Consider the following 20,350-nt stretch of genomic DNA (forward strand, 5'->3'; position numbering starts at 1 on the left):
TAGCAGCGGGGGCTTGTGCCGAGAGGCGGTGTCCCGAGCCGGACGGGCTCGCGCCTCCTCGGGGCACGTTGCGGTGCAGCGCTTGCCCGGGGGGGCTGCGACTGCGACGGAAAGTCCGCCGGTGCCGCCACCGCTCCCCCGCCGGCCGCGACTGTTGCCTGCGGGGCAGGTGGTTTCAGCGCGGGGAGTGGCAGGGCATCACTGCGGTGCCTGTAAAATACTGTGTCATTAGAGGCCCAATCCTCCAGCTGGGGTCGGAGGCAGGCAGGAGGATGGGTGCGCGCTAGGCCTGCCTGCAGCCACCACCTTCCCCCCGCAGCCCAGGGAGAGTGCGCCCAGCAGCCCATGCCGCTCCAACCCCACGTCTACAAGCTGGATCCAGAGACTGCAGGGCTGGATCCGGCCCCTAGGCTATAGATTACCAACCCTGATGGATGACTAACGGTGGGGCTCAGAGGAGTGTTTATGCCTCTGAAATCTTCCACTTCCTAGGAGGCTTTCCACTTGGGTTGCACCTGATGGAGGGGCAGTAACAGAAGTGAGAGGCGCTGACGGCAGCTGGTAGGGTGGTGGTAGCAGGATCTGGGTGTAGGGGCAACAAAATAGATCTCATGGGCCTGGTGAGTGGCCCCAAATCTTTCAGGGAAGGGACACTTTGTCAGTTTGGGGGTTGAACAGTTCTGTTTCCTCAAAGAGCAGATTAGCTGAGTCCTGGGACCCTGGGGACCCCAGAGGCTTGTAGCCAGGACAGTTGTGGTGACCACAGCCCAAGAAGTTGTGTCCGCTGCATCCAGGGCTGTCCTTTACATGGTCTCGTCCGTCCACTGGTTCTCTGAAAGCAAAGGCAGAAAAGGTTCTGCCTGGTTATGGGACAGTGTCTTTACGTATTTGGCCACCCCCTTGTGTGCTTTGAAATTATGTGACAGCAGTGCCCAGTAGTTTGTGATAAGAAACTGGAGGCTTGCAGAGGATTAGGTCCTTCTTATTTAATAAATCTGTCTGTCCAACAAACCTGTTTCTTAGGAACCAGCCCAGATTATCAACTTTTTTCACGGGCTGCTGCTACCCCAAGAGATGATGCGGGGGTGGCTTGGGGGTAAGAAAATAAGTATTCTGTACAATTGGAGCCCTGTTCTTGTTCACACGCCTACCAGGTCATGCAGGTGAGGCAAGCAGGTGCCATAGTGAGTTAGATCAAAGATGGTGTCATTGACAGGGGGTGCCTCGTTAGGTGGTCTGGGCTGGTGGAGAATGCCTGCTAGCATGTGGGTCAGAGGTCCAGTGTCCCCCATGACTTGCAGTTGCTCCTGAAACCCTCCACCCTCCTTGATAGTGGGAAGAGGAGGGGCTGTTGTCTCCATGAAAGATGAGAACTCCCTTGAGTAGTTTTTAAAAAAAATATTAATATCACAGAGATCAGCTGGACCAGGGGCTGGGGAAACATACAGTCTGAAGAGACATTTGAATAGGATGCTAGCAAGTGTGATGCCAGGTAACTGGACTAGTGGTGAAGATGAAAGCCCCAAAGCTAAAAAGGCCACGATGATGAAGTAGAGGAGGCCATAGAAGAGGGGCACCAGTAGATGGTGTGGAAATACTTGCCATCATGCTGGGTGAGAGGATCCCTTAGGAGGCTGCAAGAAGGACGCAGAGGCTGGTGCCGGGGACATTTAAAGTCATGTTCAGTGCCCAGTTCCAAGCCTAAACTGAATGACAGCTGGGAGCTTTGGCATCACACAGACAGGAGACTACTGATAGATGTGGAGCCAAAAGGTTGATGGCTGCAGTTAGAGGTGGAGTTTCCTTGTCAGAAGAATTTGTGGCAGTTTCTGTGAGGTCAGGGGCTGTAGATGAAGGCAGTCTGTAGACCTTAATACTAGTCAGGGTAGGGGTGGGCAAAATACGGCCTGCAGGCCATATCTGGCCTACCAGTTGATTCTGTCCAGACTATGGGCTGGCAGCACAGGCAGCAGCTCTGGCCTCTGCTGGCACCCCAGGGGATATTGGATGGAAGCAGACCTGTCTGCCCCACCATGTGGCTCCATGTGGCAGGCCCTGGGTTAGCTGTGCTTGAGCCCCAGCACCCGTGCTTGGGCTGGGCCGGTGGTGCCCAGCCTGCCTGTGGCTCAGAGCTGGTGGGAGCTGCCCTGGGAACTAGGACTGTGAGGCAGGTGCTCCACACCTGTGGCCAGAGGCAGCAGAGCTTCCCCAGCGCCTCCTGGCAGGTGAAGTCCCAGTTCTGGCCCTGGCCCCACCTACCACATTGCTCTGTGCAGTACTGCGAGCTGACCCAGCCACCTGCTGTCCCATCCTGTCCACCCAGGTGAGGCTGTCCCTAGTACCCTGGGTGGGAGCAGAGGCTGGGGCTCCTCTTGGGGGAAGGGGAACCCCTAGGCTGCAGGTTGCATGGCCCTGGTGGGGTTCCATGGCCCATGGCTAGAGGGGTTCACTGGGCTTCCCTAGGCTTTGTGGGGGCAAGTGTGAATGGGAAGGGATGGGGCAGGCAGGTTTGGGGTGCAGGAGGCTCTTGGGAGGCACGTCTGGGTGTAGGCTGAGGCAGAGTTCCCTTGTGATTTGGGGGGTGGCTGGGCAGTGGCAGGGCTCTGCTGGGGGTGGGGCTGTCTTCCCTTGACCGAGTGTCCTGCTGTCTGATTTTGCTTTCCTTGGGAGAGAGACTTTATTTTGAGTTATTATGCAATTGCCTCTATATACTATCCAAAAAAGCATAAATTAGGACAAAAATATTTTTGAAATAAAATTAAAATATTTTATAGTAGATGTTTTATTTTTAGCATATTTTTCATCTATAATTTGTTAAAATTATATCATCACCATTAATTTTATGTGTGTGGCCTTTAATAACTCACCAAAACTCATTAAATGGCCTTCCAGACAGAATATTTGTCCACTCCTAAATTCTGCACTGCCTAGCTCCAGGAGACTTAGTCATTAGGAGCAAAATAGAAGCCTGATATGGGGGACTGGTTCCAAACCCCTACTCAAAAACAAAATGTAGGTACTCTCAACCCTAAAGTTAAGGGGAAGGGTAAAGGGATTAAAATGTAACAGAAAAGAATAAGCAAATTTGGGTGAAGAATGGGTGTCAGGCATTGAATACTTGTCTCCTTTGCAGTCTGCTTGTTTCCAAGAACTCCAGGTAATATTAAGTAACATCCTGTTTTCCTGTAACTTCCTGTTTCCACCTTCCCTTGGAAAACACATTATGTTAAATTGAAATGCTGGGCTTCATTAATGCTGCAGGCATATAATTTATGGAGCAAGCTAGCATCTATTACCATGGAAGATGCCATATAAAATAGAATATATTGATTAGTAATTTTGGTATGTCACCCTGGGAACCTGCACTGTAATATGCTGCTTCTGTGGATTTGGGATAGAGAGCTTTTAAGTCCCAGGAAACTGGAAATCTGAACTGGAAATAAAGCTCTTGTACATAGAATCACAGAAAATTAGAGTTGAAAGGGACCTTAGGACAGGGGTGGGCAATTATTTTGGGCAGAGGGCTGCTTACTGAGTTTTGGCAAGCCATCAAGGGCTGCATGACAGGCAGCCCAGGGCAGATGAATATTAATTTTCTAAATTTTTTAGGGGCCCCACAGGTCAGATAGAATGGCCTGGCGGGCTGCATCTGGTCCCCGGGCCGCATTTTGCCCACCCTTGCCTTAGGAGGTTAACTAGTTCAACCCCCTGCTCAAAGCAGGAGCATCCCCATTTATACCATCTCAGCCAAGCCTTGTCTAGCCAGGTCCTAAAAACCTCCAAGAACGGAGATTCCACAACCTCTCTGGGTAAGCTGTTCCAGTGTTTTGCTACCCTCATCATGAAAGAGTTTTTCTTAATATCTAACCTAAACTTCAACTTAAAACCGTTGCTCCTTGTTCTGTCATCTGCCACCACTGAGAACAGTCTAGCTCCATCCTCTTCGGAGCCACTCTTTATGTAGTTGAAGGCTGTTATTAAATCCCCTCTCACTCTTATTTTCTTGTAGACTAAATAAGCCTAGTTCCCTCAGCCTCTCCTCAGAAGTCATGTGCCTCAGTCCCCTAACCATTTTCGTTGCCTCCTGCTAGACTCTCCAATTTGTCCACATCCTTTCTGTAGTGGGGGGCCCAAAACTGGACACAATACTCCAGATATAGTCTCACTCATGCTGAATAGAGAAGAATAATCACTTCCATTAATCTGCTGGCAACACTCATACCAACGCAGCCCAGTATGCCGTCAGCCTTCTTCTTGGCAACAAGGGTACACTGTTGTTGGCTCATATTCAGCGTATTGTCCACTGTAACTCCCAGGTCCTTCTCTGCAGAGCTGTTGCCTTGCCAGTCTGTCCCCAGCCTGTACCAGTGCATGGGTGCGTTCCTTCTGTAGCACAGGACTTTGCATTTGTCCTTATTGAACCTCATGAGATTTATTTTGGTCCAATCCTTCAATTTGTCTAGGTGTCTCTGAATCCTAATCCAACCCTCCAACGTATTTACTATTACCCCCAGCTTGATGTCTTCTGCAAACTTGCTGTGGGTGCACTCTATGCCATCTTCCAGGTCATTGATGAAGATATTGAACAAAACTGGCCTCAGGATCGACCCCTGGGGCACTGCTTGATACTGGCTGGTAACTAGACATTGAGCCATTGACTGCTACCCTCTGTCCCTCATGATACGGCCAGTTTTCTATCCAACCTGTACTTCCTTTCATCCAGCCCGTACTTCGTTTGCTTGCCTGTGAGAATATTGTGGGAGACCATATCAAAAGCCTTGCTAAAATCAAGGTGTACCACATCCACTTGTCTCCCCGCATCCACAGAGCCAGTCATCTCATCATAGAAAGCAGTCAGGTTGGTTAGGCATGACTTGCCCTTGGTGAATCCATGCTGACTTTTCCTAATCACCTTCTTCTCCAAGTGCTTAGAAATTAATTCCTTGAGGATCTGCTCCATGATTTTTCCAGGGACTGAGGTGAAGCCGACTGGTCTGTAGTTCCCTGAATCCTTCTTTTCCTCTTAAAGATGGGCACTATATTTGCCCCTTTCTAACCACCTGGGATCTCTCCCAATCCCCATGAGTTTTCAAAGATGATGGCCAGTGGCTCTGTAATCACATCAGCTAACTCCCTTGGCACCCTCAGGTGCATTCCATCTGGTCCCGTGTACTTGTACACATCCAGCTTTACTAAGTAGTTCATAACTTGTTCTTTCACCACTAAGGGATGCTCACCTCCTCCCCAGACTGTGCTGCCAGGTGCAGTAGTCTGGGAATTGACCTTGCCTGGGAAGACTGAGGTGAAAAAGACATTGAGCACTTCAGCCTTTTCTGCATCCTCTGTCACAAGGTTGTGACAGAGGATGGTCCCCATTTAGTAAGGGACCCACACTTTCCCTGATCCTCCACTTGCTACTGACATACTTGTAGAAACCCTTCTTGTTACCCTTCATGTCCCTTGGTAGCTGCATCTCCAGTTGTGCTTTGGCCTTCCTGACTTCATCCCTGCATGCTCAAGCAATACTTTTATACTCTTCCCTAGTTGTTTATCTGAGTTTCCACTTACAAGTTTCCTTTTTGTGATTTAGTTTACTGAAGAGTTCCCAGCTAAGCCAAGCTGGTCTTCTGTCATACTTGCTAGGTTTCCTGCACATCGGGACGGTTTGTTCCTGCACTATCATTAAGATTTCTTTAAAGTACAACCAGCTCTCCTGTACTCCTCTCCCCCTTCAACTGGCTTCCCAGGGGATCGTGCTCATGAGTTCCCTGAGCAACTCAAAGTTTGCTTTTCTGAAGTGCAGGGTCCTTAGTCTGCTGCTATCCATCCTTCCTTTCCTCAAGATCCTGAACTCAGTCATCTTGTAGTTGCCGTCCATTACTACATTTCCCCACCAATTCTTCCCTGTTTGTGAGCAGCAGATCAAAAAGACCACGGCCCTTAGTTGGCCACTCCAGCATTTGCACCACTTAAAAAACTTCCTGGATTGCCTGTGCATTGCTGTATTGTCCTCCCAGCAGATGTCAGGGTGATTGAAGTCTCCCATATACATATAACAGTATGGAATATTTTATAACCTGAATACATTAGAACGGTTTCTGTTTGCGAATGAGATTTTGTTTTGTTGTTTGAGCTCCTGAGGAATATCTGACAAATTCATATGCTGCAGTCTAGTAGATAACAGTATATATTGTGCAGAGTTGGCAAATGAAGTTGTTTTGAAATTTTTCAGATTTTAGTTTTTAAAAACCTAATAATGATTATATGTGTATAAAAAGCTATGGCTGATTGTGGGGTTATACTCTGCCAACATTTTTGCTAAGCTTCCTGTTGGAATTGTCCAACAAGAAGAGTAAGTAGCAGCTGGCTTAATGGATCTTGATGGGAGGGTGTTTGTATCCACTGCCATATAAGTTGTATTTGCTTTCAGTCTACCTTCTAACATAGATAAAATCTAGGATAGGGACATGAGGTCAAATCCATCTTCACACTAGTCTGACTTGCTTCAGTTAAATTAGCATAGCTAAAGTTTACTCATGTAAATAAAGGAGTGGGTCTCAATATTTTTAGACTCAAGGACCCCCTGGAGAGACTAGAGGCATGCCTTGGAGAATGCCAGCTCTTAGTTTTTACTCTTTGCCTGCAGAAAACTAGTGTGTGTGTGTGTGGGGGGGGGGCGGTTCTGTTGCAAAGAAATCAAAAAGATCATAGCTATGGATTTCTGTTTGAAATCTCTGGGTTTATGTTGTGAGTCAAGTTTGAAAACCTAACAACGCCTAACATTGTGTGGCACCCCACAGTCTCTTTGAAAGGATCTTGAGATTGCCACAGCCCCTGCTTTGAATTACTGGAGTAAAGGATCAGGGTATCAAGGTCTTGAGTTTTTAGTTGTACGCAGTAATAACAGCCCCATTGCTGCTCCTAGTGGAAGCTGATGGCAGAACTCTTATTGACTTCAGTGGGAGTAGTATCGGGCCCTAAATTGGGGACAGCGAGGTTCACATACAGTTAATCTTGTCTGGGAAGCTTATTTTTAGTGCTGAATTAGCTGACGATCAATGTAAGCAGTGTCTGAGGGAATAGTTTAGCGTCTCTCTCAGGGACCAGCTTTAAATGACATGGGAAAGAAGCAAGTGGTAAGTTCAGTTTGGAGGAACTTTGCCTTGTTTCATTTTTGTGGGGCTTTTATTTAAATTTAAGTTTTTATCTGGAGCGTGGAGTAGTTTTCCTTTTTGTCTAGTACGCTAAAACGATAAATAATCTGAATCTAAGCTGTCTCACTCTTCTAGGCAAGAGAATTATCAAGTGTGTGGGCTATACATCTGCTATTCTGTCAACAAGAGATATTTTTCTTTGAGTGTTAATTCTGTTTTCCCTTATGGTCATGATCTTCACCACTGTGAAAATATTCTGTTTTATTGAACATTTTATCATATTAAACAGTCTAGTCGGCATTTTAACAACAGTCAGGACTATCTCACTGCCCTTGTTTGTACTTCTAAATGTAAGATTTCATTGGTGATTCCTATAATTGTTCCTGATATAATATGAAAATATATTGATATTAAATGCCTACTTTCAGCAGTGTTCTTCTATTGTGTTCAGTACCTGACTGGAATGATAAATTGTCTTTCCTATGCATGTAGTTTTATTATAGAAAGGTGAAGGTATTTAAAGAGTACTGTTACCACTTAGATGGTTATAGTTTATCTAAAATATAGCATGTATCAGAACTGAGGCATTGACGCAAAATATGTACCAGACACTGCTTTACAATTCTACATCTTAACTTCCATCCAGTGATCTCAAAACATATTTGTGAATTGTTTATACATACAGTGTTCAGAATTGCCTTTCGGAAGACTATCGATGTAGCCTATGTTAGAGACATCTAACATAACATCATTCCAAGGTCATACTTGGAATTAGCTGTTTTCTCTGAAATAATTTAGTAGGGGCTCAAAAGGTAAAAGATTTCATGACACACTAATGGAAGGTTTTTGTCTTTTCTGTTTCAGCGTCCACCCCGTGCCCTTCCTCCCATGCCAAGGTAGGTTTATTTTATTCTATGTATTTTGGTAGTTTGGGAACACTGGAATGTACTTGAAAATTATGAAATTAAGAAAGATGAGTGCAGTAAACACATAAGGCACTCATAATGCTGTTAAATGATTTAGCAAAATCTCACTAAGGTGACAAATATTGCTCTCTCTTTGTTTTAATTTTTTACTGAATAAAATTTTAACGTAATTTAAGAGTAGATCTATCATTTTTTAAAACTAGAATTAAGGCTTTTTCCTTTTATAAATCTAATTTTATTACATTTTCACACTTCACCAAAGAAATTTGCTATAGACTACATTGTTATACAAGATTTTAGCTTAGCAGCAAATAATTGTAACTACTTTTTTAAAAAGTACCTTTAAAAATGGGCCAGTGGTAGGACAGTGTAAGGGCCTTGTTGTATGTTACACTGTGAGCTGCTCAAATGTTGACTGGTGTTACTGCTAGCTTGAATTCGGAGCCGTCGCACATTCAGGTGAGCAGGGGCCTGGAGGACTGAGAAGTAAAAATCCTCCCCTCCCAATTTGGGGTTCCCACCTCCCACCCCCTCCTCTTACTTGTGGCTGCTGTTTTTCCCAGGGGAGCAGGCAGGGAAGGGTTAACCCACCTACCTACCTGCCTGCCCCCCTCTCCTCCCCCTTGCTGCTCTTCTCAGGGCTGAGCCTAGCCCAGGGAGCAGGGACTGGCAGGCGGATTAACCTTTGCTTGCCTGCTTGCCCAGGACAGATGGTGTGGGCAGCCACAAGTAAGTGGGGGGAGCAGTCAGTGGGGATCTGAGGTGCTGGTGAGCACATAACGGGGGCAGCATGCCTGATTCAGGCCAGCAGGGGAACTGGGGATTGGATGGGGTGTAACACTAATGTGTAGCCTAGAGTTGCTGTATGTATGTATAACACAAGTTAGGTGACATGGATCAGAGAAATATAGGCTGGAGTGGCATAACAAAGCCATCTAAAGCAGCGTTTCTCAACGCGTGGGTCGCAACCTAAAAGCGGGTAGCAAGAATATATAAAAGGGTCATGAACAAACTTTAAAAATGGATTCTTCTTTAAAGGAGAAAAACATGGGAAACCATGGCTTTTCCCTTGCAGGCTGGCAGAGTTCCAGTCTGCAAGGGGCTACTTGGTGCCCCCCACATGCTCACCCCCTGCCCCACATGCTGTGGGTTGGGGCATGGGGGCATGGAGCAGCAGGTTGGGAGCAAGGGGCACCAGGGCTGGCCTGGCCATCCATGTTTACAAATGAGTCCTGGTCCAAAAAAGGTTGAGAACCACTGATCTAAAGAGTGCTTAAAACTAATCCAGGTGTTAATGTGTTCAGGGGTTAAAAGCTCCAGGAGCTGCCTAAAATTAACGTATAACAAGGCCTTAACTTTGACTATCTAGAAGTTTAGGGGTATGGGTCCCTGCTACTCTTGTAAGAATTTTCATTTTTTAAACAGACTGGGAAGCAGTTTAATTTGTTATATTACCTCATCATTTTGTGTTATTTGTTGGGGGGAAAACGGGTAAAAAGAAAAAGAGTCATAGACAAAAAGGCTACTTCAGTCTCACTAACTTATTTCCAACCCCTTATCTTCCTCTTCCAAATGTCTCCTCTTGTCTATATTTTAGATTGTGAGAGCTTTGAGTAGAAACTTTTTTATCAGACTGGTGTCCAACATATCTTGAATATGGGAATAAGAATTTTCTGAATATGCCATATTGACACAGGAGTTGGAAAGATTTTATCCTTAGATTTCTATGTTCCATACATCAAGATAGGTTTTGATGGTAGGAATGGGAATTGGGCATTTTTATGGTCCATTATGTCAAAATTCTTTAAAGTACTTGGAGGCACATATACATTAGGGGTGTGCAAAGTGGGCCCCATTTGATTCGGATTCAGATTTGGCCTAAATCAGGGACAGTGATTCGATTAATTGATTCAGATCACTGTCCTTGATTTGATTCGGCCAAATCTGAATCTGAAGATTCGATGCTGATTAAGAGAATCAGCGATTCGTACATAGACACAACTTTAAATGTTTTTTCTACATACCTCGAGGTACCAGGCGTGACTTGTGATCGCTGCGATGCTGGGGCGCATGGAGCGTCTTACAGGAGTGCGGGATGGGGGCCCTCCACGTGCTAGGCAACGAACCTGGAAATGGACCGGAAGTACTTCCGGTTCACTTACAGGTCTGCTGGGGAGTGCTCTGGGGGGCCCCCCTACACCTTCCCCAGCTTGGCGATCGGCAATCAGCCATGGGGGGGACCCTGGGTGCCCCCCCAGACCCAGAAGGCACTAGTTGCTGAGCTTAGGGGGGGAGGCGCCTCCTGCGCACTCCCCAGCGGACCTGGAAGTGGACCGGAAGTGCTTCTGATCCACTACCAGGTCTGCTGCTGAGTACGCTGGGGAGCCCCCTGCGCACCTGTGGGACTCTCTATGCGCCCCAGCATCGCAGCATTTGCGAGCTGCCTGCTACCTAGAGGTATGTAGAAGAAACATTTAAAGCTGTGTATATGTCCAAATCTCCGAATCTTTCTGAATCGATTTGGAGGGTTCCAATTTGAGTTGGAGAGATTAAAGGGTCCTCTGATTCGATTTGGAGATTTGGCCACTGAATCAAGCCAAATCTCTGCCAAATCGAATCAGGGACCAAAGCTTTGCACAGCCCTAACATTGTACTCGTAAACATCACAGAGGACACTGTGAATACTGATCATGAAATAGCTGCTTGCCTGACTAATTCATAGCTTCTTTCCTTGGTTCATGCATAGCAGACAGTCAGACAAGTTCTAATTAAATAGTCTAACAAAAGCTTTTAATCGTATCTACAGCTAACCAATCAAGAAACTGTACCTAGTCATATGAGGCAGACAGACTGTTCAGTCTTCAGTCTTGTTAAGCAGCCTTAATGTTGTCATATTTAAATGGTTGTAAAAAGTAAAGGTTAAGGGATGTGAATAGACCATATACATTTTTATGCTTTAAGTCAGTTGCATTTTGAGTTTTAGTACAGTTCTGAATTGCAACTGATTTAACACTAATGTTCTTGTCCTTTAATATTGTTTTTTCATGTTTCTTTCCAATATAATGGGAAAAAAACCTTGGAACTGAAGTGGAAACCATGGTGAGTTGGTTCATTGTTGACAAACTCTGTCCATACAGAGTCCTTGTAGGTTTCTGTTGATTTTTCTTGGTTTTGTTTTTAATGTTAAATGTGTGAACTTCTAAAGTTTTGCCTAACAGCAGGTTGCTAACTATTATAAATTATTAAGGCTGCTTGCAAACACCCCCCCCCCCCCCCCCCCCCTTCCCACCCCCCCCCCCCCCCCCGTACTATAATTTAAAATTGGTGCACTCCTGTGCCAAGCTCTGCATGTGCCCAGAAGAGGCAGCGTGTTAGTTGGACCCGGCTCACTCAACATCTGTACAGATCAGGTGCTTTAGTGAGCTTTTTTTAATGTCTCCAAGCTGCCTAAGTGCTTTATGTGTTTGTGGACCAGATTCAAAAGTATCAATTGCTTTTGATTGCCCAACATGAAACACTGGGGAAGATCCTCCTTTTCAGATGGAGAATGATTTAATTTGGAAAAGAAAAAAAATCAGTTATGCATTGCACAGGCTATACCTTACCACTGTCAATTCTGGTTGCCCTTTTCTGGATTGTATAATTCTCTGTTGTCTGTTTTGAGATGAAGTATCTAAACTTGGACCTTATGCTCTAAATGAGTTTTATTATTCTTTAGAGCATCATTATAATATTTTCTTTCTTTTTAATGTACTATGGCAGGCCTAGTCTGGCTGGGAGGTCATAACCCCCAGCTGGCCTGCCCCTACCTCCCCTAGTCCATCTAGCTCTTCTGAGCCACAGCCCTGTATTTCACCTTGATGGAATCAATTATCAGGGGTTGTCCTGAGCCTTAAAGTTGGGTTTCATTTTGGTTACTTGGTTTCCCCCCTTTTAATACTTGTCCAGGCCCTGATTCTCTTGGCTATAGCCTGTTTGCTCTAGCTTCTACCTTCCATTCTAGGCCCACTGCACTGTGACCTCCATCTCCCCTCACAGTTGCTATTGGTCCTATGGTAAAACAGAAAAAAAATGTAAGCAACCACTCCAATTAAAATACCACCCCTCCAAGCACTTGCAAAACAGCCCAACGTGGGCTTGAAATCCTTTATCCCTCTGGGGTCCTGTGTCTGGGGAAAAAGGAGAAAGCGAAAGAAAGAAAGAAAGAAAAAAAAGCCCCTCTTGGCCAGGGGCGGATTAATGTATGGGCCCACAGGTCCCTACCAATCAGGGGCCCCGTAAGAAAAATATCTAATGTGCTGGATGGTCCAGTACAGCGCTGTGCAGGTAGCTGCGCAGGGTGGTGGCAGCATAACCCAGCAGGGCTCGTGGCAGCAACAGCAGCCAGGGGCATATCTTCTCACCTGGACCCCACTGGCACCAGCAGCAGTGGGGCTAGCACTGGGGCTGGGCTGCTGCAGTGGGATGTCTTACTCATCCTGCCCCTGGGGCAGAGCAGGTCTCCGGGCTGGGGGATTGGGGGTGATGGGTGGATGGGGCATAGTGGGGCAGGCAGCTAAGAAGCCTCCAGCACCTGTCTTCCCACCTCTTCGGGTGACTGGAGCCCCTAGCTACACCTCACCTGGGCAGGAGGGGGGTGCCGTGGCACTAGGTGCATAGCTGGCCCCTCACCTCTCAGGGGAGGGGGAAAGAAAGAGTCCCCCCCTGGGAGGTGATAGGACTCCACAGGGGGACTGCAGCAGGGCCGCAGTTACCCCCCTGCCCCTCCTTCCAAGACAACCCAAGTGGATTTTGTGCGGAAACCAAGTGGCAAAGATGGAGCGGGACCGTGGGCCAGGCCTGGCCCAGCTCAGGGCTCAAAGGGAGGAGGATGAACCCTCAGGAAGGCTGAGGAAGGATGTTTTCATCTGGCCCTTTGCCTCACAGCTGAAGCCGAGGTTCTCAAACCTTTACACTCAAGACATCTTGCCCCATAGGCTCAAGGCACCCCTCCTTAGACTCAGGACATCCCCCATAGACTCAAGGAACCCCTCAAACTCAGGATCATAGGAGCTTCCTGTGATAGTTTCTACTGTGCATAGATCCTGTCCCTTCTGCAGTTAGTGACACCCAGGAACCTGATTCCCCCCTTTTTATGATGGAAGATAGAGCTAGGATGATGGACTCCATCACCTCCCGTTAGCCTATGGGAGCTCTTCTGGAAAGGTAGTATAGCTCTAGCTTCTTAATGGAATATTGCTAGCAGGGAGCTGGGGAGGAAGCATGGAGGGAGACGCTGTCTGCACTGATGGTCCAAGCCTAAAGCAGAGTTTGGCAGGGTTCCTCAGAGCCCGAGGTGAAGAATTCGGAGGGTGCTGGACTAGGCGGGGAGTGTGCTTGCAATTTTCTTTCACCTGAAGGGCTGATTTTAATCTCCTAGAGGACAGGCAGAACAGTGTATAATGCGTCTATTTATTAATTCATTTTTGATACATTTATGTTTATAATGGGGTCTGAGGGACTTCCAATTTTCTGTTTGCCCAGGGGCCCAATAAATCTTAATCTGCTCCTGCTCTTGGCCCTTTTTCACCAGGGTCCTCCCTTGTTGGTTCTGGGCACCCCTGTGGCTTGCCTGGGAGTGCTTTTTCTTCCTCAGCCAGGGCTAGAATTCCCCCTCCAGTCTGAGAGCAAGCCAACTTATTCCCCTGAGCTCCATCCCGTCAGCCTGGCTTATTGTTTAGCTCAAGCACAGGAGTTACTTGTTAGTCCTAGCCTTTCCAACTGCCCACTTTTTGGCTGCTGTTCTCACAGCATGCACCACTCCCCAAGGTAGAGCTGGCTGTTGCAGCTGCCTTTTCTCTAGGCCACAAAGACCCTGCTTTTAAAGAGTCCTTGCACATCCTGCAGGCCCCGTACCCTTCCCACAGTAACAGGCTAAAGGTTCCTTGTTGCACATACTCCATGTTTCCTCCATGAAGTGTATGTGTATGTGTGCGCGTGTGTGTGTGTGTTGGGGAAGCCAAAACTCCCCAACTGAGATATACTATTAGAAAAAGAGTAGAGCTTCACCGTGGTATTTAACTAATCCTTTATTTTCTGTCATACAGATGAAATTCCACTCAGCCGTCCAAAGAAAAGAAAACCCAAAGGGAAGAATTCATTAGGTAAGAAACTGCCAAGACTGAACACTTTGCTGCTTCTTTGTTGCGTCTCCAATCCAACCTTTCTGCACAGCGTGTTTCCAGTATTCTGCACAGGCTCCTGCTGCTGGTGTTGGTGCTGCCAGATGTTGTGGGGTGCATTGTGGTGCTACAAGGCATCTCAGGAGATGATCCCTGGTTTGCTGTTCCTGACAAACACATTGCTTGGTTGCATAGAGGCCCCAACACTTTACTAAGTATGCTGGAGAAACTGTGTACTCTGGCTCAACTCCTGACAAGTGCATCCATAGTTTTATAGAATTTATTCCAGACCTAATAACATTTGTTGTCTTGGCTAATCTTTCATTATTGGTTATACACATAGGTTGTGCCTTTTTCTAGTGATACTATTTAGAATTAGGTTAAAATTAACTCAGATTATTATTGCTGTTTTATTTTTTTTCTATACATTCTTGTTCCTGATAAAACAGGAAGTGTTTTTATACCATTGAAAATTGTTTAAATGTTTACCTCTCTGCTTTTTTTCTATCTAAAATTATCTATCTCTATCTAAAATTAAAGGCAGTTTTCTACAACTAGAAGTTTTCTTTGAGATTGATCATTTTAATTAGTGATCTGATTTCTAAATGAACTGAACATGAATCCATTTCAACACAGTTTGTCTTATGTCATTCCTGGAAAAAATAATGGAATGATTAAGTTGGAACTCTGTCAACAAAGGATTAGAGGCTAAAAATATAGTTGTGTAAGTCAATATGGCCTCATGGAAAGCAGGCCTTATGAAACAGTTGTTAATTTTCAGATAAGATTATAGGTCAGGTTGATTTAAAGGTGATCGTGTTCAGGGTATATTACATGGCATCTTAACAAAAAAAATTGCAGTGTGGAATCAACAGATCATCCATTAGATGGATTGAAAACTATCTTGCTAAAAGATCTCCATGTGGATTTAATGTTGCAACCTGATGGGACTGTTAGTAGTGGAGTTCCCCGCAAGATCAATTCTTGATCCAGTGCTATTTTCAATATTTTTGTCAACAATATATATGACTATACAAAATCTCTGCTGATTGATTGAGTTTGCAGATGACATAATAGTTAGGGACCCACTTAAATTGTGGTTTTGCAATTGATTTTCACAGAAACTGCAAAAAATGGAGGTTTCCACCATCTCCGTGAAAAACTGTTTCCTGTGATTTTTGTGTGGAATTGCGCCCCCAAAATTTGAAAATTACCAAAGTACAAATAAAGCACAGCAATCCCTGCAGCCATGGAGCACATGATTTAAGAGAGAGTTACTGAGAGGCTGAGCTAGTGACATAGACTCAATGAAGGTGCAAGTCAGGAAAACTAAAGGGTTTTGGCACCATCTGTTAAGAAGCCATATGCAATGCTGCAGCAGTACTGCAGTCTGAAGATGAGTGGTTTGCCTCTAGGCCAGGGTGGGCAAAATGTCCCGTGGGCCAGATACAGCCCACCCAGCCATTCTATCCAGCCCGTGGGGCCCCTAAAAATTTTAGAAAATTAATTTTCATCTACCCCTGGTTGCCCATCAAATATGACAGGGAGGCAGCGGCAGCAGAACCCAAGGGGAGCCAGTGGCAGGACCCAGAGGCTGAGTAGCAAAGCTGGCCCTGCCTCCGGCCCCCAACCAGAAGTCTTTGCAACTTCTGACCTTGCAACCCTGGAGCCTGTTCCCCACCCACCCTCTATCCAAATGGAAAGTAAGATAAGATCAGACAGAGGGAGAGAGGAAAACTGCTGTGAACTGCCCAGTAGCTGGGCGCTCAGTGGTGCTTGCTGGGTCGGGCTGGAGCCAGAGTGGGAAGCAGGGGGGCAGAGGGAAGCAATGGTGGCAGGGGGGGCCACAGGGAGTGATGGGGGAAGCAGCAGGGGAGTGGGGAGCGGTGGGGACTGTGGGAAGCGGCAGCAACGTGGGGAGTGGCAGGGGCTGCAGGGAGCAGTGTAGGAAAGGGCAGTGGCATGGGAAGGGGTAGGGAGCAGTGTGGGCTGTGGGAAGTGGCAGCAGTGGTGGGCAAGCTTGCGGGAAGGAAAGCTGGGAAAGGGTAGGGAAGTGGTGGCAGTGGGTGGGCGTGATGCCTATGCAGGTGCCCTGGGACCAACAGGGATCTAGGGTGGGGCAGCAGGAGCACAGAGCCTTGGCGTAGTGTCTGCCTGGCTGCATCACGTGAGGCTGGCATGCAGGCTGCGAGAGTCGCACACGATGGAGCCGGCAGCCCGGCCCTGTCTCTCTCTTTCTCTCCCATCCCACCCACCATAACCCCACGCACTCCCACAGCCCCCACCCCAACCACATGCCTCACACTCCTCCACACCCACCCACCACACTCACGCCCCACCACACGCACGCACACTCACTTCCCAACCACACCCTGCCACACACACCCCCTTATCGCCCACACACAATATACAATAGGACTTCATTTTGAGCTATTATGCACTTCTAGATACACTTCATAAACACATAAATCAATACCAAAATATTTTAAATAAAATTAAAATAAGTTATAGTAGATATTTTATTTTTTTTGTATATGATTTGGGGTTTTTTTCTGGTTTCAAGATTGCAGCACCCTCCCTCCCAAAAGGAGTACTTCTGGGGCAAGGGGAGGGACTTCAGGTGGCAAAGGTCAGGGGTTGGGGGCTGGACTTCCAGTCCCAATATGGTGACTGGGGGTGGGGCAACTGTCAAGGGGTAGGGCTACCCATGTGGCCCTTGACAGCTCACCAAAACTTGGTAAGCGGCTCTCTGCCTGAAATAATTGCTTGCCCCTGCTCTAGGCCAATCAGGAACAAGCGGCAGGGCCTCTGGGGCCCCTCAGCCAATCAGTGGTGAGGGGGGGCTTGCTACGAAAAGGCTGCAGAATCTGCTCTGCACTCTGCAAGCAGCCCACAAAAATCCCTTTCTCTTGCCATGATTTAGGTAGGTCCCTAATAATATTTAATGGGGATCTAAGTAGTATAGAATACAGGTTACTACTAGAGAATAGTCTGAATTGCCTGGTTAAATGGTCACAATCTAGCATAGGATGAAGATACATAACACATTCACTACGACATAAATTGATATTACAGTGCAGTAAAAGTGGGGCAAATGCGTGATGCTTATCCTTATTTTGGTTTAACAGAAATGCAAATGGATGGCTTTTCCTTTGCCAGTTCTTCTGCTTCTTCCCACTTGATCTCCAGTTCATTTATATCTTAATAGTTTGTTATCATAGTGTTCCAGATCTTCCTAGGCTTCCCTTCCCTAGCAGTTTCTAGTTCAGAGCTTGCTTTGAAATTCTATGCGCTTCTGGTTTTGCTGTGTACTCCAGCCATGGTAACTACCTTTTTAGTTAAAGCTGGTATCTGTCTTGTTCCTTCACATACTTCCATATTGGTAAGCTTATCTCTCCTAAATTCTTACTATTTTTGTGGACACAAAGTCAAAATCATTTGCTTTAGAACCTGTTGTCATTGGTTATGTTTCTGCCCCATACGTCAGCATCAGTATTGTTATGCAATTCTGTAGTTTCATCTTCTGTATGGAGCAACAGGTTTTTGTTGTTCCAGATTTTACATTACGTGTTTATATTTCCAGTTGTTTTTCTTATTCTTCCTTTTATTACTGGGTGACTAAATTCCTCGACTTAATCTCTATCTGTCCACAGCCAGTCATTATAGTGAGTCTGTTTATTCATCCCTATCGTTGTGAGTATCTTAATCTTTTTGTCTCATCTTCTCCCCTATATCATTTCTCTCTTATAGGTTTTTGTCTCCTTGTTGTATGTAGAAACTGAGGAGAACTAGAATGTCCACCAATCCTAGCTCATCAAGTTTCCTGCTGTCAGTTTTATTATCAGGTATAATCTATTGGCAGACTGTCTGATGCCACCTCATCTGTTCTGGTGAGGTGTGTTTGGGGCATTCTCCTCAACCTAAAAACTTCTCTTACCCAACATAGACATACCACCAGGAAGTAGACTATATCTGTGAATGATCTACCCAAATGCCTCGCACAAACCTACAAAATGAAAAAGCCATCAACCATATACTCCTGGTTGTCATTGGTATCTTATAAGAAAGGTAGTTAAACAATTATTACTATACTCAAAGATTACACATTGAAAGAAGTTTTTTCCAGTGTTCTTCTCCTCCTTCTCTTTGCACTTCCATTTCCTCCCCCCTCAGGGTTTCCAACAATTTCCCAAGATCACTAAAGTCATCAGAAGTAAATTCTCCGCTGACCAGCATGTGCGAAATGGTACCAGACTTGTCAAAATAATGAATGCAAAACATGGCAGTGTATTTCCACTGCCACCACAGTCAGCATACCTCTTCCCCAAACAAAGCTGTCAGAATCCATTGAGCATACATATTCACCTGATCCACTGAATGCCCTCATGGAAACTGTGGAAAAAACTAAACTAGCACTGTGCTCCAGAGTAAGCTCCCACAGAAAAAGGATAATGGACGCAAATGCCCTATCAGCAGTCGGAGAACGTTGTCCACTTCCATTTTAAGCAGCCAAGTTTATTAACAGAATTTACTTAGACTAAAGCAATTATTCTAACTTGTACTTAGGTTAGCCTTGACTGCTTCTTTCACAGACCTAACGAAGGGCACTTAAAGCTTGAAAATGTGCCTCCAGTCTCTCCTAGCTATACAGCTTGGTCCAGTAAAAGATATTGCCTCCCCTCTGTTGTCACCTTGCCACTCCTGCTTTTCTCATGTGTCAGTATATGCCCTCTGTGAAGAGAAGGGACAATAGTATGTAACCTTGCTTGACTCCTGTTATGGCCTTAAACCATTCCCTTGGTTTTTGATAGTTTTGTACCTGATATTAAGTGTTTTCCGTAAAGTTTTGCTGCTCCTCTTGTTATTGTTAGCATTAATGCCTATCTATAGGCTGACCATAAGGAAATCCAGAACATCTGAGACACTGTTTCCCTTCCCCTTCCCCTCCTCCCCTCCGCTCTCCCAAGTCAGCATCACTGCAGCAGGCAGAGGAAGGGGATGGTGTGGCATGGCATGCTGTGCTGTGCTGCTCCATGTCACTCAGCCTCCCCACCAGACTGTCCCATGCCCTTGTGTTTCTGGGATGCTCTTTTTAACTCACCAGCTGTTTGGAACCAGCCTCTGAAATCTGGAATTGTCCCAGCTAAACTGAGACGTATGGTGACCCTACCTATCTAGCCTTTATTTTCCTTGAATTAGGCAAGCTATCAACGCCCCCTTCCCCACACAAGTCATTGAGTTAAGAATGATTTTTTTTATTTGTACTTCAGCACATTTTCCAGCACTTTTTTGCAACACAGGTATTTGTTCAATACATGCTTTCTCACATTTTCTGGTACTTATTGCAGATGTTGACAACCTCCCCTGTCATCTTTAAAGCCTGTTTTTAATAATTCAGGACATGGTTGGTTTATTTGACCTAATTTTCTGTTTTTTAGCCCATTAATTGCCATAACATTTCCTTTGGTATGAATAGTTCTGTGTTGCGGTTAAGGTGTCAGGGCATTTATTCAACAACTTCAGTGTCTGTATGTGTGTGAGATCCTAGGTTTTGTTCTGTTACAAATCTTTGAAAATTAGTTTTTTTTCATATTTGGTTGTTAGTTGGTGTGTCTACACAAAATGCTTTACTGCACAGTAGTGCAGTTTACTGCACAGTAAGCACACACATCTATATGTGCATATGCTTACTGCACAGTAAACTTTGCTACTTATGAATAAATTTGCTACCTGGAATAACAGCCCCTAACAACTATGAAACTATGAAATGCAAGTAGCAAATTTACTCAGGAGTAGTTCCTGCACAGTAATGCACATGTAGATGCCACTAGAGGGCCAGCCTAAGCCCAGCCACAGGGCCCTGGGGTTGGGAGGCTTTCCTGCCCCGGGGCTGGGTCAGCTCTATGGCAACCTGAGCCCCAGACCCTTAAAAGCCTGCAGACAATTTGAGCCCTGGGTAACCTATACAGGGAGTCTGGGGCAACTGCTGGCCTCTCCTCCCTCTGTACAGGCTGCAGGCTACCTGTTGCAGCCTGCCTGCACCCTGACACTGCTGCCTGGCACCAGAGGGCTGTGCAGCTACCAAGGCTGTGCTGGCCAGGCCTGCAGG

The 20,350-nt window shown here is 46.0% G+C and overlaps 1 protein-coding gene across 2 annotated transcripts in view; it reads left to right on the forward strand.

The window, feature by feature from the left end:
* The first annotated feature begins 249 nt into the window (after positions 1-249).
* The window catches only part of TMEM237 (transmembrane protein 237), a 50,900-nt gene continuing 30,799 nt past the window's right edge, over positions 250-20,350 (forward strand). For both annotated transcript variants that reach the window (XM_014516897.2, XM_014516898.2), the window contains exons 1-4: positions 250-444; positions 8,019-8,050; positions 11,169-11,179; positions 14,167-14,223. In XM_014516897.2, the coding sequence (XP_014372383.1) occupies positions 8,043-8,050; positions 11,169-11,179; positions 14,167-14,223 (76 nt within the window). In that variant the 5' untranslated portion in view covers positions 250-444; positions 8,019-8,042. The remainder of the gene's footprint in view (positions 445-8,018; positions 8,051-11,168; positions 11,180-14,166; positions 14,224-20,350) is intronic.

This window comes from Alligator sinensis, unplaced genomic scaffold, assembly GCF_000455745.1.
Source record: "Alligator sinensis unplaced genomic scaffold, ASM45574v1 scaffold755_2, whole genome shotgun sequence".
NCBI classification, from domain to species: Eukaryota; Metazoa; Chordata; order Crocodylia; family Alligatoridae; genus Alligator; species Alligator sinensis.